The sequence below is a fragment of the Lepeophtheirus salmonis genome, chromosome 14, assembly GCF_016086655.4.
Source record: "Lepeophtheirus salmonis chromosome 14, UVic_Lsal_1.4, whole genome shotgun sequence".
NCBI lineage: Eukaryota > Metazoa > Arthropoda > Copepoda > Siphonostomatoida > Caligidae > Lepeophtheirus > Lepeophtheirus salmonis.
Window position 1 is genome coordinate 3,300,461 of NC_052144.2, and position 13,526 is coordinate 3,313,986.

The 13,526-nt window shown below is 33.8% G+C and overlaps 2 protein-coding genes across 2 annotated transcripts; one reads left to right on the plus strand and one right to left on the minus strand.

The window, feature by feature from the left end:
- Positions 1-1,771: 1,771 nt before the first annotated feature.
- LOC121129311 (integrator complex subunit 6-A) lies at positions 1,772-5,565 on the plus strand. The gene has a single exon (XM_040725020.2). The coding sequence runs from the start codon at positions 1,988-1,990 to the stop codon at positions 4,850-4,852; it is 2,865 nt and encodes a 954-aa protein (XP_040580954.1). The 5' UTR covers positions 1,772-1,987; the 3' UTR covers positions 4,853-5,565.
- Positions 5,566-7,322: 1,757 nt separating this feature from the next.
- LOC121129315 (zinc finger and BTB domain-containing protein 24) lies at positions 7,323-9,437 on the minus strand. Its single transcript, XM_040725027.2, has 2 exons — positions 7,768-9,437; positions 7,323-7,691 (listed from the first exon to the last, which is right to left on the minus strand). The coding sequence occupies exons 1-2, from the start codon at positions 8,462-8,464 to the stop codon at positions 7,438-7,440; spliced, it is 951 nt and encodes a 316-aa protein (XP_040580961.1). The 5' UTR covers positions 8,465-9,437; the 3' UTR covers positions 7,323-7,437.
- Positions 9,438-13,526: the final 4,089 nt, after the last annotated feature.

The following is a 13,526-nucleotide window of genomic DNA, read 5'->3' on the forward strand; positions in this document are numbered from 1 at the left end:
GAGCTGTTCTGGAGGAGCGCCAATTCGAATCACGCAACCTTTTGTGTCAGGAAAAGATCGTTTTTGATGAGAAATTCCTTTTCATAAATTAATATTACAAACTTAATACATAATAACATAGGGGCTTAAAATTGATATTTTTACGTCATAAAAAGAACAAATCTTCTATATTAATTAAGCAAAGTTTGTCTGCCTGTTTATCTATTTGTTTGAATGTCTTGATGAGAGCTCATTTTAACAACGAGCATGTGTATTCTGCATCTGTTCTTGAAGTAGTTTGTAAAGAGCAAGATAATCACTTTATCAAATCCCTTTACAATGAAATACCAATAATTATATTGTAAACAAGTATGAAACAAGGCATAATAGACAAAAAAAATTATCGTCTATATAAATAATTGCACTAAGTTATTTCAAATACATATTTATTTATTAAAAAATACATTTTTTTTATATTCATCAAATGAAACTAAATCCGGGTCGATTAATAATATAAGAAAGTAGGAACCTGGAATTTTTTCAATATATCCGGATGTCACTATAAGTGGTTTCCACTGTATAAGACAAATATTTGTCATAGTACCAACAGTACCTGGTATATTAATCAACTCTTCCATTTCGGAGCAATATTTGAATTCTCCAATAATTGTTCTTGAGTGACAAATGATGGACTTACTGTGTGTTTACTACTCAAATCTGAGTAAATGCTCCGGAAAAAATCTTGAATTAATTATTTGAATTGCTAAATCTTTCCTACAAAAATAAAGTATCAACTTCAGTTTCGTGTTTGTACAAGATTATATATAGTAAGTCTCATTCAAATAATTATTATAATCAGGGTTGTAAAAATTATTGAAATCCTCGTTAACATACATCAAAAAAATGTAAAGATGGTAATCTGGAAGGCATTTTAGTAAGGTTCTTAATTATTTTTTCCTATTTTAAAGATTCAAACGTAGTATTAGCGAATAAGGATCACTTTAGTTTTTATAGTAAGCTCTGTTTGCAAATAATATGATGTCTATAATCTTGCCATATTTATATTATACTCTTATTTTTGATTTACACTGACAAGGAGTATAACAATCTCAAAACTTAAGCTGAGACCATGGAGATAAAAAATATTTATATATTTTAAATGTTGCTATGGCTGAGAACCCTGAATCTTATTCGATATTAATGATTAATTATTAATGAGTTAATGCAAGGAATGCTAGAGAGAAGGACTGGAAACATAATTGATTCATCTGTTGACTGTAGTCCTTTGACTTCATTACTCATTATTATTTGTGACTAAAGATAGGACGGATGTTGGACTCGGGTCTGAAGTACTGGGGTATAGTACAAGTAACCTTTTATTATACGAAAAGATCCAAGATTGCGTACTCGAAATTTTACGGATCTTGAAAAATATCAGAGGGATTTTTCCGATCTTAAAAACCTTTATTGTTGTTTAATTTTTAATCAAACGTAGCATCTCTATTCATCTTGATTAGTGCTGGGAGCAGTTGCATCGCGTGGTTATTCTATAGTTTAAAAAAAAAAATCTTATAAGCTATAATAACTAAAGAGTCCTTTAATAATAACTAATAATTATGTTCTAATAGTAATACCATTGGGTTACTTTATATTCATAGTTTCGGCATACAAGTATCCATTTAATTTTGGTTTCAGGCACCCAAAATTTACTCGAATAAGATCCGAACCTACCCAGATCCGAGAAAATGTGGATACATCTTATCTTTATTTGTGACGTCATAACTGTGAAACAATTAAAAATTCATCAATGAAGGAAAAATAATGAATGAACTAAATTTGAGGACTGGAGTCAACAGCTGTCTTAATGATGTCGCTAGTCCTTCTTTCTCTAATAATCCTTTCTTAATGTCAATGTGAGAAGTAAAGTTCTGGCCTCTGGGTATGAAGTGAAGTGAAGCTGTCAGTTGGGTCTAAAGACCTTTAGGCGATAGATACTAAAGTTGATGATATGACGATAATTGTGTTTTTGGTAGATACTTCTGCGTCAATGGAGCAGAAGGCGTATGCCTCTGGTCGTTGTTCCTTGCTGGACGTGGCTAAAGGAGCAGTTGAGTTCTTCGTGAAGATGCGGCAAAAATTTCCCGAGTCTCGTGGGGATCGTTATATGCTACTCACGTTCGAGGATTATCCTAGGAATATCAAAGCGGGCTGGAAAGAGAATTTTCAAACCTTTATGAATGAATTAAAGAATTTGGTGGGGTCTGGGATGACAACAATGGGCTCTGCCTTGAAGCAAGTCTTCGACATTCTCAACATGAACCGAATGCAAACAGGGATAGATATGTATGGACAAGGGCGCTACCCTTTTTACTTGGAACCCGTCGTCATTATTGTGATATCGGACGGGGGGAAACTCACGACTCAAGACACTGTTGAGACAGAGCTCAACCTACCTATGCATTCCACTGTACCTGGATCAGAACTCACTCGTGAGCCTTTTCGTTGGGATCAAAGGCTTTATGCGCTTGTTCTTCGTATGGCTGGTACTCCACCAGCTTCCCAGGATGGACACGTAGCTACTGACAAAAGTCCAATAGATGCTATGTGTGAAGTTACGGGTGGACGTTCCTATGTGGTTACTTCACATAGAGTTCTTCATCAATGCATTGATAGCTTAGTTCAAAAACTACAGTCTGGAGTGGTTGTCCATTTCGAAAAAATGGGTCCCGATCCACCTATTCTCAATAAACATCCTGATAATGATGATTCTGTCCAAATTGCTGATGAAGATACTTTGAATGCAAAAGTTTTAACTTTTTCTAATGAAAATAATTGTAATATTATGCCTCATACACCCAATCCTATTTTATCTCCGTCGAATATTAATTGGCATAACTGTAGAAGGCTAATTTATGTTCCTAAATCTACGCAAAAAGGATTTACGCTTGGTTTTTGGCCGTTTCCGGAGTCATTTCTTCCAGATAGTAATTCTCCTACGCTTATTAAACGTTCCGCGCATCCTAATGTTAAATTTACTTGTAGTAGCCAGGAACCCATGATAATCGACAATTTACCGTTTGATAAGTATGAACTTGAACCTAGTCCCTTAACCTTATATATTCTGGCCAGGAAACAGCCTAAAATATCTTGGCAAGTTTTCATTCAGGGTTCTGGCAAGGGAGGTCTTCAAGATAAAGGATATCCTTTTGGTTATTTGAAAGCATCTACTAATTTATTGTCTGTTAATTTATTTGTGCTACCTTATAACTACCCCATACTTCTCCCACTATTAGATGTACTATTTCGTCAACATAGATTGAAACCTACGAATGAGTGGAAAAACGAGTTTAATAATTACTTAAAAACAATGCCTTCCTACTATGCTGGACCACTGAGGAAAGCCCTCATAAGAATGGGAGCTGGAAATCTTGCTATGTCTCTTATACCAGAGAGTTTAGATAATTGTTTAAGTTATAGAGTAACTACCTATCTCAAAAGACTTAAAAATCAAGCTAAGTTAGAGTATGATAAAACCCTGAGTTCTACTCCTATTCAGAGAAACGGAATTGAAAATCTTAATATTGTACCTCGATCCCCTCTTAGGAAGGAATTGTTGTTATCTAGTTTTCCTCAAAATAAAGTTGTTCACTCTCGAGATCAATTGATCGATTTCTCTGGCTATACTTTACAATGCAGAGAGAGTAAAACATGTCATTACAACACTTGTAGAAACCCCTTTGATGTCCCACGTCATGACTTATTGGATCAAATAGTTCGAATGGAAACAAATTTTTTAAAGTCAATGCGAAATTCAAAATTAGTTGATGATGACACTAAACATTCATTGCCTATTGGGCTAATGGGAAATTATCAAGACTTTCTAAAACATATGCCTCCTCCACTTAGAGAAATCGAAGATATTCCAATTCGGCAACACATGTTTGGAAATCCTTTTAAAATAAACAAAAATATTATGTTGGATGAGGTAGTTGATGAAATTGCTCTGGCTGGTGGAACTTCTATTCATTCAGGGGGAATAAATCAATTAACTAACAGGAAACGTTTCACTGATTCTAGCAATTCGCACATTCCTAAAAAGTTTAAGAAGGGGCCCCTTCCTCGAGATTTTATTTATCGAAGTCCTTCACATTCCGCCCATCTCTCTAGAAATCATAATGTTGATGATCAAAATTTAGATAAAGGAAATAAATCGCTCTTGATTCATGAAGTTTCAGGAGATTCAGTTTTTCCTACCAACTCCGTTAATAATTCTTTAGTTATTCACTCAAATCATGTTTCCAATACGATTACTCCAGAGATGGTTGTAGAATTACACGAAGATTCTGATCCACCTCAATTATCAATACCGGAAAATACTTTGATACCATCAGTAATGATAAAAGACGGTTTATGTACAGAAAATGAGCTCTCGGGTAATGCAATTGAAGGTTCCAAAGTTTTTAATATTAAGAAAGATAATAGTGATGCTCCTGTTTCCATTATTTTTGAGAGTAGCTGTCGTGAGGAATTAAATACCCCTTACGACAGCGATGAAGATCAGATCTCTATTACCTCGTTAGATCCTTTATCAGATTTAAATGAGGAAGGACAGTCATTGCTTAGACATAATACTGAAGAACTTCGGAGCATCAAATTGAGAAATCAAAACATACGTCGAATAATTTGTAAAGAAGTGAAACGTCCTGGTAAAAATCATGATCGACTTTATCAGATACTTAAAGAAGAACTACATGGGCCTTCACAAATACGAAGATATTACATTGAAAAAATGATTGAAGAAGCATTTAGGTTTAAAAGGAAATCGCTTGCAGAATATCTTTTGTTAAAAATGGATGAATTAATTAGAATTTGAGATGTTATTTCGTTAAATCAAGATAAAATGTTTATTATTGGAAGAATGTATAAGTATATTTTTACTATGTAGGTATATGAAACAACACATTATTTTTTTAATGTTTTCAGCTATAGAATGAGATATTGGCCATTGGTTCTTTTAATTTATTTTCTGTCTATTGTTTTTCATACTTTTGCAATAAAATTTATTATGAAGGTTTAAAAACTGAAAAAAATGTCATTATTCATTAGTATAATCAAGTTTCTTCCTAAGAGAATTTGGAGTGGGCTGTCCTACTCCCTTTCTTTTTCTGAATTTGGGCAAAAGAAGGATGTTAATAACATATGGATCCTCAATATTTTTTTATCCCTTCCAGAGACGATTTACTTTTAGGTATTTCATAGTAAGGTAAATCCTTGTTCAATATTCAATCTTGTACTCATAATATCATTGACTATTTATTATTTTAATCATTATTATTAATTGTTCGAGATATACTATAGGAGTAAATAATACTTCCAGTCATGTTAAATAATCCATGCTTAATAAAACAATTCATTGAAAGAATCCAGAAATTGATTAAATCTAATAGCTAGTTCATTCAAACTGTATTAATGAAATTTGGGACTGTATGCGAAAATTGACTTTTTTTGTGTAGCCCTCTTTTCTTGTAGTTCTCAAATAAATACATGTTCATTATCAAATAAAATTGTTTACTCTATTTTTAACCACCAACATCTTCTTATAGATCAAGTTATTATCTGAAAAAATCATACCAAGTGCATTGTCTGCAATAGACCCATGAATAATAAAAGAATGTATTTAATATCAAATATTTTAGAACCAATGTTTGGATACAATTTACAAATGATAATGATATTACTTATAAAGTTTATTGAAAAATAATCAACCATTGAGATTGACATACCTAAATGAGTTATTAAATCGTTTGCTAAAAATATGCAACCATACACCATAAAGTGTTAACTTGAAAAAATAGGCAATTGCTATCAAAAGTCGAGTTCTACACTACAACTAACGTTATATTCATGAGTAGTTTTGAGTAGTTTCAGGGTTGTCCGCAAAAGGGAGAAATTTTAAACACTTTAATGGAGAAAAAAAAACCCCGAAATCAATTTAAGGATTTTTTTTCTAAATAAAGGTAATTAAGATTTTTTTTTAAAATTTTCATATATAAAAAAAGGCCATTGAATTAAAATAAAATTTTTGAGGACTTTTTTTCTAAACAAAGCAGATTCACAATTTCTTGGATAAATATGACACTATCAACAGGCTTGGACATTGAACGGCAAAACAAACTGCTTTCACGCTTTCCGATCATTTGTTGATCGAATGAATGATGAACGGAAAAAATATGAACGGCGTTCATTTTCTTATTGTCTTTTATGTGTAACTTTTTGACTATTTTTTCGGAAGATTACTACAACTTTTTTTCTGGATTATGGATATAATTATTATCTTTGATGATGGCTAATATGGATCTGATTTTGTATGTGCAACTCTTAATTACTTTGTAGATTGATTAATTTCTGTGAAATGTCTAACCGCACAATTTTTAGTTTATTGACCAGTCGTCCTAGCGGGATCATTGTTATTGTCCAAGCAGGACGGAGAGGCTTTCATTTGGATGGAGAGATCATTTCCAGACATCACAAGATGAATAAACGAAGTAATAAAAATTGGCTGAAGTTAATGGTAGTTCAATGGAAAGAGATATGAATTCATTACGATTGGAAGACGCTCATATTTATTTACTGAAATGGCCACAAAAATTGGGGATTATTAGATCTATACTTGTGGTGTCTAAATACATAAGGATCAATGTTTGGATAGTGGTTGTAAATTTAGTTTTATTTCAAAAAATCTTGCTATTTTAACTAAGCTTGGCGCCACTACACTCTTCTATTTCCTCCCTTTGACGTTGTGAGAACACAATGTGTCACAATGGAGGTCTACATATATATGTATAATTTTTTGGTTTTTAGGATTATTTTGTATAACGATGTAATAGCGTATTTAAGTACTTTTATTTGGTAATTCAATTTTGACGTCCCGTTTTCCTGAATATGAATAAAAAAGGGTTTTCATTGTTGTAAAAAATGGTTGTTTACGCCCTCAAAAATGGTCAGCATTAACAATGCTGACGACATGTGAAAACACTCTATTGGTTCTCTTATTTTAGCAAATGTATTTACTGAATGACTTTTGTCATCAGAATGAAGTATAAAATTAGAAAAAGGTTGGAAACCCCTCTTGTTGTAGTAGTTAAATTGTACATTTTATTTGAGATGTTGAACTGACGTGCTAATACATTGTGGTGGTCACATATATTTGTGTGTTTCTAGTGTAAGTGATTATGCTAATTTAAATGGAAATGACGTCCTGTTACTTTGTGATACCTGCAGTTGGGGCTTCTAGTTAGGAACAAGGGTTATGGAATTCTGATAAAGTAATGTGTCTAGCATAATTAAACAAGTAATAAGTAATATTTATAACGCTAAGGTTTAACAAAAATAAAAGCAAAACACTATTGTAAATATATCATATCTTAAATTACAAACATAGATACAGTTAAGCAAAAATTATAAATCATCTGTATTGAAGAATTCCATATCCTTTTTGTGAGTACTCCTTTTATGCATGGCTAAAGAGTGCCTTGTTTTGTATCTGCCTCCACATTTATCACAAGCAAACCCATTTGTTACAAAATGTCTAGCTTCAACATGATTTTTTATGTCACGTTTGATTGATGAGCTGTAAGAGCATTTACGGCATTTATATTTACCATTCGGGTCCTTAGGAGAAACAAGTTCAAAAATTTTTGCATCCAACAATTCTGAAATTAATAACATCATATAGGGAGCATGAAAATAAATTATTCTGTTACTTCCTCTTATGAATAATTGATATACCATTAGCTTTAACTGTCCCATCTTCAGATTCTTTTTTGAAATTAGAATCCTCCTCTTGAAATTCAGGTTGAAAGGAAGATTCATATGCTCCTTGATCATTGTCAGTCTCTTGATACTCTAAATTGGAAGGTTCTCCCATCATTGTACTATTTCCCATAGGAGTAATATCCTCTATTTCGGAATCCTCATCTTCCTCTGTTGTACTCAGAGCAATCCTTTTGTTTTGCAAATGAAGGGGCGGAGATGATTCCCTTTTCACTTCGTGGAGGGAAAGATCATCCGTAGTAGAGATGGATCTTTTCGGCGCCGTGGTCTCAAACTTGTTCACTCCATTAGTGGATTGATCCTGCATGAGCCCATTGACTTTAAGCTCTTGAGCAATGGACAGGAATTGATCCAGTTCATGGGGTTTGATGCGTACTTCTCCATTGTACATGAAGCAAAGTACGGACTCCAAGTGATTGAAGTCGATTCCTCGTAAATACAGAAGTGGATGTTGATGAGGAATTGACTTAATCAAAGATCGGAAAAAGGAGGAACAGGCGCTGAGAATCACTTTGTGTGCCTTAATGTGTTTTGAGCCACAGGCAAGGGTCACGTCAAAGAAATCTTCGTCGTTTCTAAGTTGAGAAAAGCCAGATTTTATGTTGGACTCAAATTCATTCCAACGAAGACAAAGCGTTTCATTCGAGCCCATGATTCAAATGTAGCTTGATTGGAAATATTTATAAGATTCTTCTTCGTATTCTGCCTCCAACTCTGATACTTTTATATATTTCCGAGGACAATTAATTATAATTTTATACTTTTATTTTGAATGAATAAACAACATCATAGGTTTGGTAGAAAATAGTGTTTATTTATTTCACAAAAAAGACTGTAGGGGAGACGGAAGCAGGTTCAAACATTTTATTATTTAAAGACTATACCTGCCTTTATATAATTATATGGCCAATTGTCAACACTTATGATGAGTGATAACTGATATCAGAAGTATTACTCAATCATCACTCATTAGTAGTGTTTGGTCAGAGGTAATAGAATCACAATTACCTTGGTGTTAGGTAATATTCAGAGGTATATAAAGTATCTCTTAGAGAGCAGGAGCACCTTTTTCTACTTGGCAATCAAAACAAGGGTATTTAATTTTCCTAAGCTGCTATTATTATTATTCAATTCTTGAATATCTATGTGTTTAAGTAATAACGTGTGTGTGTAATCATGAAAGACGGAGAGCAACAATATGGGCTTGCTCGGGAGTCCTAAATGTAAGTCCTTGCTGGACTTGAGTAAAATTGAGTTATGGCACCGGTGTAATTCCAGCCCATATGCCCTTGCCAATTACGTAGTGGGATTTGTGCTTATTTCCTTCCTCCTACAGCTACTTGCAGCTGATCTAATAAAACGTCGTCATAGCTTAGCTCCTCTGTCCCAAAACAATCTTCAAATTTTCTGAATTACAACGTTAATTTTCGGTTTCTTTTATTTTTACATACCGGCGGAACATATTTTATGCATCACTAATATATTATGTTGTCTATATTAATTCGAATTTAGAATGATATTCCGTATCCAACTTCAGAAACTTGTAAAACAAATAATAATGTAAATTTTTTTATCAATGTTTAATTCCATCACTTAATTTATTTATTGAATAAATGTAAATACTAATTTAATGACGTCGGAAGCGGCTCTAAAAAATTATTCAAAACTCGATCATGTAATTATCCAATGAATAATGATTGATGAATACCTTCTCTAAAAGAAAGAGAAGACGAGCGAGAGGAGATACGACATGGAGTATTTACAAAGAATAATGTATAAAGAACTAAAAGAGCAATTCGAGTAGTTCTGATAAATCGACAGCTTTCTTTTGTCGTGCGTTAAATAGCTGAAATCCAGGTCAACAACTGATTATTTGTATTAAAAATATCTACCTCAGTCTTGTGTTTTTTTCGTTAATTTATCTTCATCTAAAAGATCGAAATGCTTTGTTGCTGACCTCGTGAATTATTGCTTCTACGCTCAAAAATACATAAATTCCACCAGATCTTCTACGGAATCATCATATACTTAATACTTCTACATATATGAACTATTGAGTTACATAAAACGACAAAATAATCGACTGAAGATCCAGTGATAAATAGAGAAAGTTCTCATCCACCATCCATTGCTCCTTCATTGAAGTTCTTGAGTCTTTTTCTCCTTAAGTCAACCCTACTTCGTCTCCAATTTTGAGGAGTAGGAAATAAAATCGGAATTCAGCCCTTAATCTAGATAAGTGGGTGAAAACTAACAAAACTTTCAAACTCAAAGGGAGAGGGGTTCCTAATTTATTTTATTTATAGTGGGTCGGGTTAAAACATTGAAAAAAACTTTTTACAGTCACACCACAAAATTTTAATAGGACCTATCTGAATTCAGTTTTGATTCCTCCTCCCACGTTTATTTTTGTTAAAAAAATAGAATCATGTAATAATTAAATATATCATATTAGAATCTACTTATAAATAGTCGTAAAAATAATACCAGCACACACACTTCTAGTGTAATAATATACACTAGCAAGAAAATGATTACGTAAAATAAAAAAAATTAGTTAAATTGAAAAATTAATGACACAATTATATAAAAAAAAAAAAAACCCCGAAGGCATTGATGAAATGTAATTTCATGTCGTTTAGAGCTTTAAATCAATGTGGGATCACAATGCAATTCATTGTTGTCATTTCAGGGTAAAACACTACAGTTTTATTTGTAACGACGCTTCAATTGTCCTGAAAAGTCATTTCTATTCGCGTGTTCTTATAACAAGCTTATTGTACTCCTTATTGAGTTTAGAAACTCTTTAATGTTCATTGAGATACGTTGATTTTTTAGTTGTGGACCTGAAAATGTTTAAATTACACACATCAAAAGTCTAGATCCTTATATTAAGTGTAAGATGATGTTCACATGATAATTACCAAGAGTGTGTACAATTGATGGCAATCCAGACACAATGTAGGATTGCACATGAAAAAAAACCAAATGGGCTCTACAATCCATGCAAAAATACAACTATAGGAAAAGGGGAAAAAAAAAAAGACTAGCAAAATGGAAAACATGCACATTTACACAATTTAATATCAAAAATAATTATTCAATAGGTGTTTTATTCAGCACAATATACTTCATAAAATAAGATTATCTAGTTATGTAACATAGTCCACATATCAATGCTTAGGTTAAATAAGAGAGAAAAAAACAACAACAACAAAAAAACACATGCATCACACCTGATGAAAGAGGTGTCTTGTCTATAAAAGTCTTTAAAAGAAAAGCAAAGCAGCATAAAACTATTGGGTTGATTGAACGACGCAGATTTGATTAAGAAGGTTAATCAAAGTTAAACTCCCGTTTAGGAATTCAATTCCATAAATTAAGTAGAACAAAGGCTAGAAATGGATCTAGTGACAATGAAAATACTTAATTAAATATGTAGTTAATCAAATTAGAGGGTAAACTAAGAGAAAAACAATCAAAAGAACGATAATTTTGAATCTGAATTAATATCCACAAATCTATCTAATTCTATGCCGATGGTACATTAGAGAAAATTACATAGTTATCCCAATGCCCAAAAGGACAAACAAGGGAAAAATCTAGTTATTCAAATTGTTATGTAAAGTCTTTTATTTACTTTTATCTCATGACGAAGGGATTTGTTTTAAATAGGTTGTAATGTACCTTTTTATTAAGTAAAGTTTACGTGTTTATACATTTTAGCAGTTATGTCTATGTACATCCTTTTAATATTACTTCCTTACTGAATATATATATATATATTCAGTGTATGTTTGTAACCCCAATCTAAAGGTTTTCTTAGTGGCTTTGCTCTGGTCCGTTACTTCTGACTGTTGGTAGGGTTCGCAGTACACTACAAGTGGCGACGAGGATGGGATCAAAATCACGTGACCTCCCTGCTGTGGGATCGTCGGCGAAGCTAGCCCTGCTGGAGATGGATATCCCTTTTTCGTCGACAGGGAGAACGCTCTTTCGTCTACGGAAGGTGGATCAATACGGGCAGTTTGGGCCTTGTGGAGGAAGGAAGAGAACCGTGGTCACTTACAAGAAGGGAATTGTGTGTCCGTGTCAGAAACCACATAATTCCAATTGGATTTCATCCCATTAAGTTCTGGTTCTCAGATGTTCCTACTCTCGCGTTCACTTCATTGGTTAATGAACGTGAATAGTTTCTCCCATGGATCATCCAGAGTTGGATGAGGGTACATCGAGGGTAAATGATGTTTCTTCCAGGAGCAGGCAGGGTGCTTGTGTTCCTAAAACCTCTCTAAGTGTGCGTGAAACTCTGTAAGGGGGAATGATGTTTCTCCCAGGAACTGGCAGGGTGCTCGCGTTCCTAAAACCCCTATGAGGAGTAGTGTCTCCTTTCTCCGGTGCGTGTGCTGAGAGCACGGCACGTCTATGGAGATAAATTTTGTATATACAAGAGTAAATGGTTTGTCCGCGCCTGGTTATGGATGGAGCGGATAAATAGGCTTCTATTCGTGTAGCAGAACCTGGATAAGCACCGGCATGGATATGGTGCTTGGGGGTAATGTATTCGTATCTCCTTCCCTCTTATTCTCTTAGTTCTTGTATTGTCTTGTATATATATATGCTTGTAAAGTACTGTCTTTACCTCTTTATAAGTATAGATAGCCATGGATTATATGTATATATCAGAGTAGTGTTTTGTATTAATAAGAATATAATTGTTCCTATTAAATCATCCTTGTATTCCTCCACGTCATTCCTTACCTCATTTCTCCTGTTCGTCATGGATCATTCCTTTTTTAAATAATTTGTACCTCGTCACCTTTGTCCTGACACAACACAAATGTTGAAATATAAACTTATGATGTTTATAATATTAACAACTAGGTAAAAGCAAAATATCCTTTACAACCTACAAAACCAAAAGTTATTTAAGAAGGGTTAAAACCTGTCTAGGCAGTCCGATCTTTGACGTTCCGCTGCCTAAACCTTAAATGAGTCACTCCTGGCCTGACTACCATGATATCAATTTCTCTTTTATACCCAAAGAGATCTTTCACTGCTCTTCCCAGAGGAAGTGCTTTATTAAGTTCGTCTATATTAATAGTATCATAATCTTAAGGGCTTTAGGTCCACCATACTTATTACAGTCAGGTGGTGATCTTTCGCCATTAATTGATTCCTTCTCAAAGATTGACTTCCATTCATGCAGTATTGCTGGATCCATATTAGTCCACCGCTCAACAGGGTCAAAGGTACCCTTGACAATAGCCTTAGCGACCCGCTTAAAATGATTTTTCAAGCCTTTGCTGGGTATTACGGTACGCTTTTTTATATTCAATACTTTTACTGGCATTATTCTGTATGGTCAGAGCTTGCCTTCTCTGGTATTCGTTTGCCATGTTACTCTTGTTGGATTTCTGGAACATTACACTCAGCCTATTATCAAGGTTCTTTCGTTTTTTAGCAACTCCCTGTCTTCCGACATCAATTTGGTTCCAGGAATGAGTGCTTTCGATGGAGCTCATGAGGGGGTGCGAGGGTAGCTCTAGCAGCCTTTAGAAGGTTCCTAATATGGTTAGCAATAAACCTTTAGGCATGTTGCTCGAAGGCGGAAAGAAACGCAATCCTTCTCAGAACAGCCTTTATAACAACCCACCACACTGGGTAACGATTCGTTTTCAAATATTTAAGGATGAAATTGCATGCCTGAACGC

Bases quoted from the DNA above. Each gene is read 5' to 3' on its own strand.
- LOC121129311 (XM_040725020.2), top strand. From the start codon at position 1,988: ATGACGATAATTGTGTTTTTGGTAGATACTTCTGCGTCAATGGAGCAG.
- LOC121129315 (XM_040725027.2), bottom strand. From the start codon at position 8,464: ATGGGCTCGAATGAAACGCTTTGTCTTCGTTGGAATGAATTTGAGTCC. The intron at 7,692-7,767 runs GTATATCAATTA...TATTAATTTCAG, and splicing joins TGGGACAGTTAAAGCTAATG to AATTGTTGGATGCAAAAATT.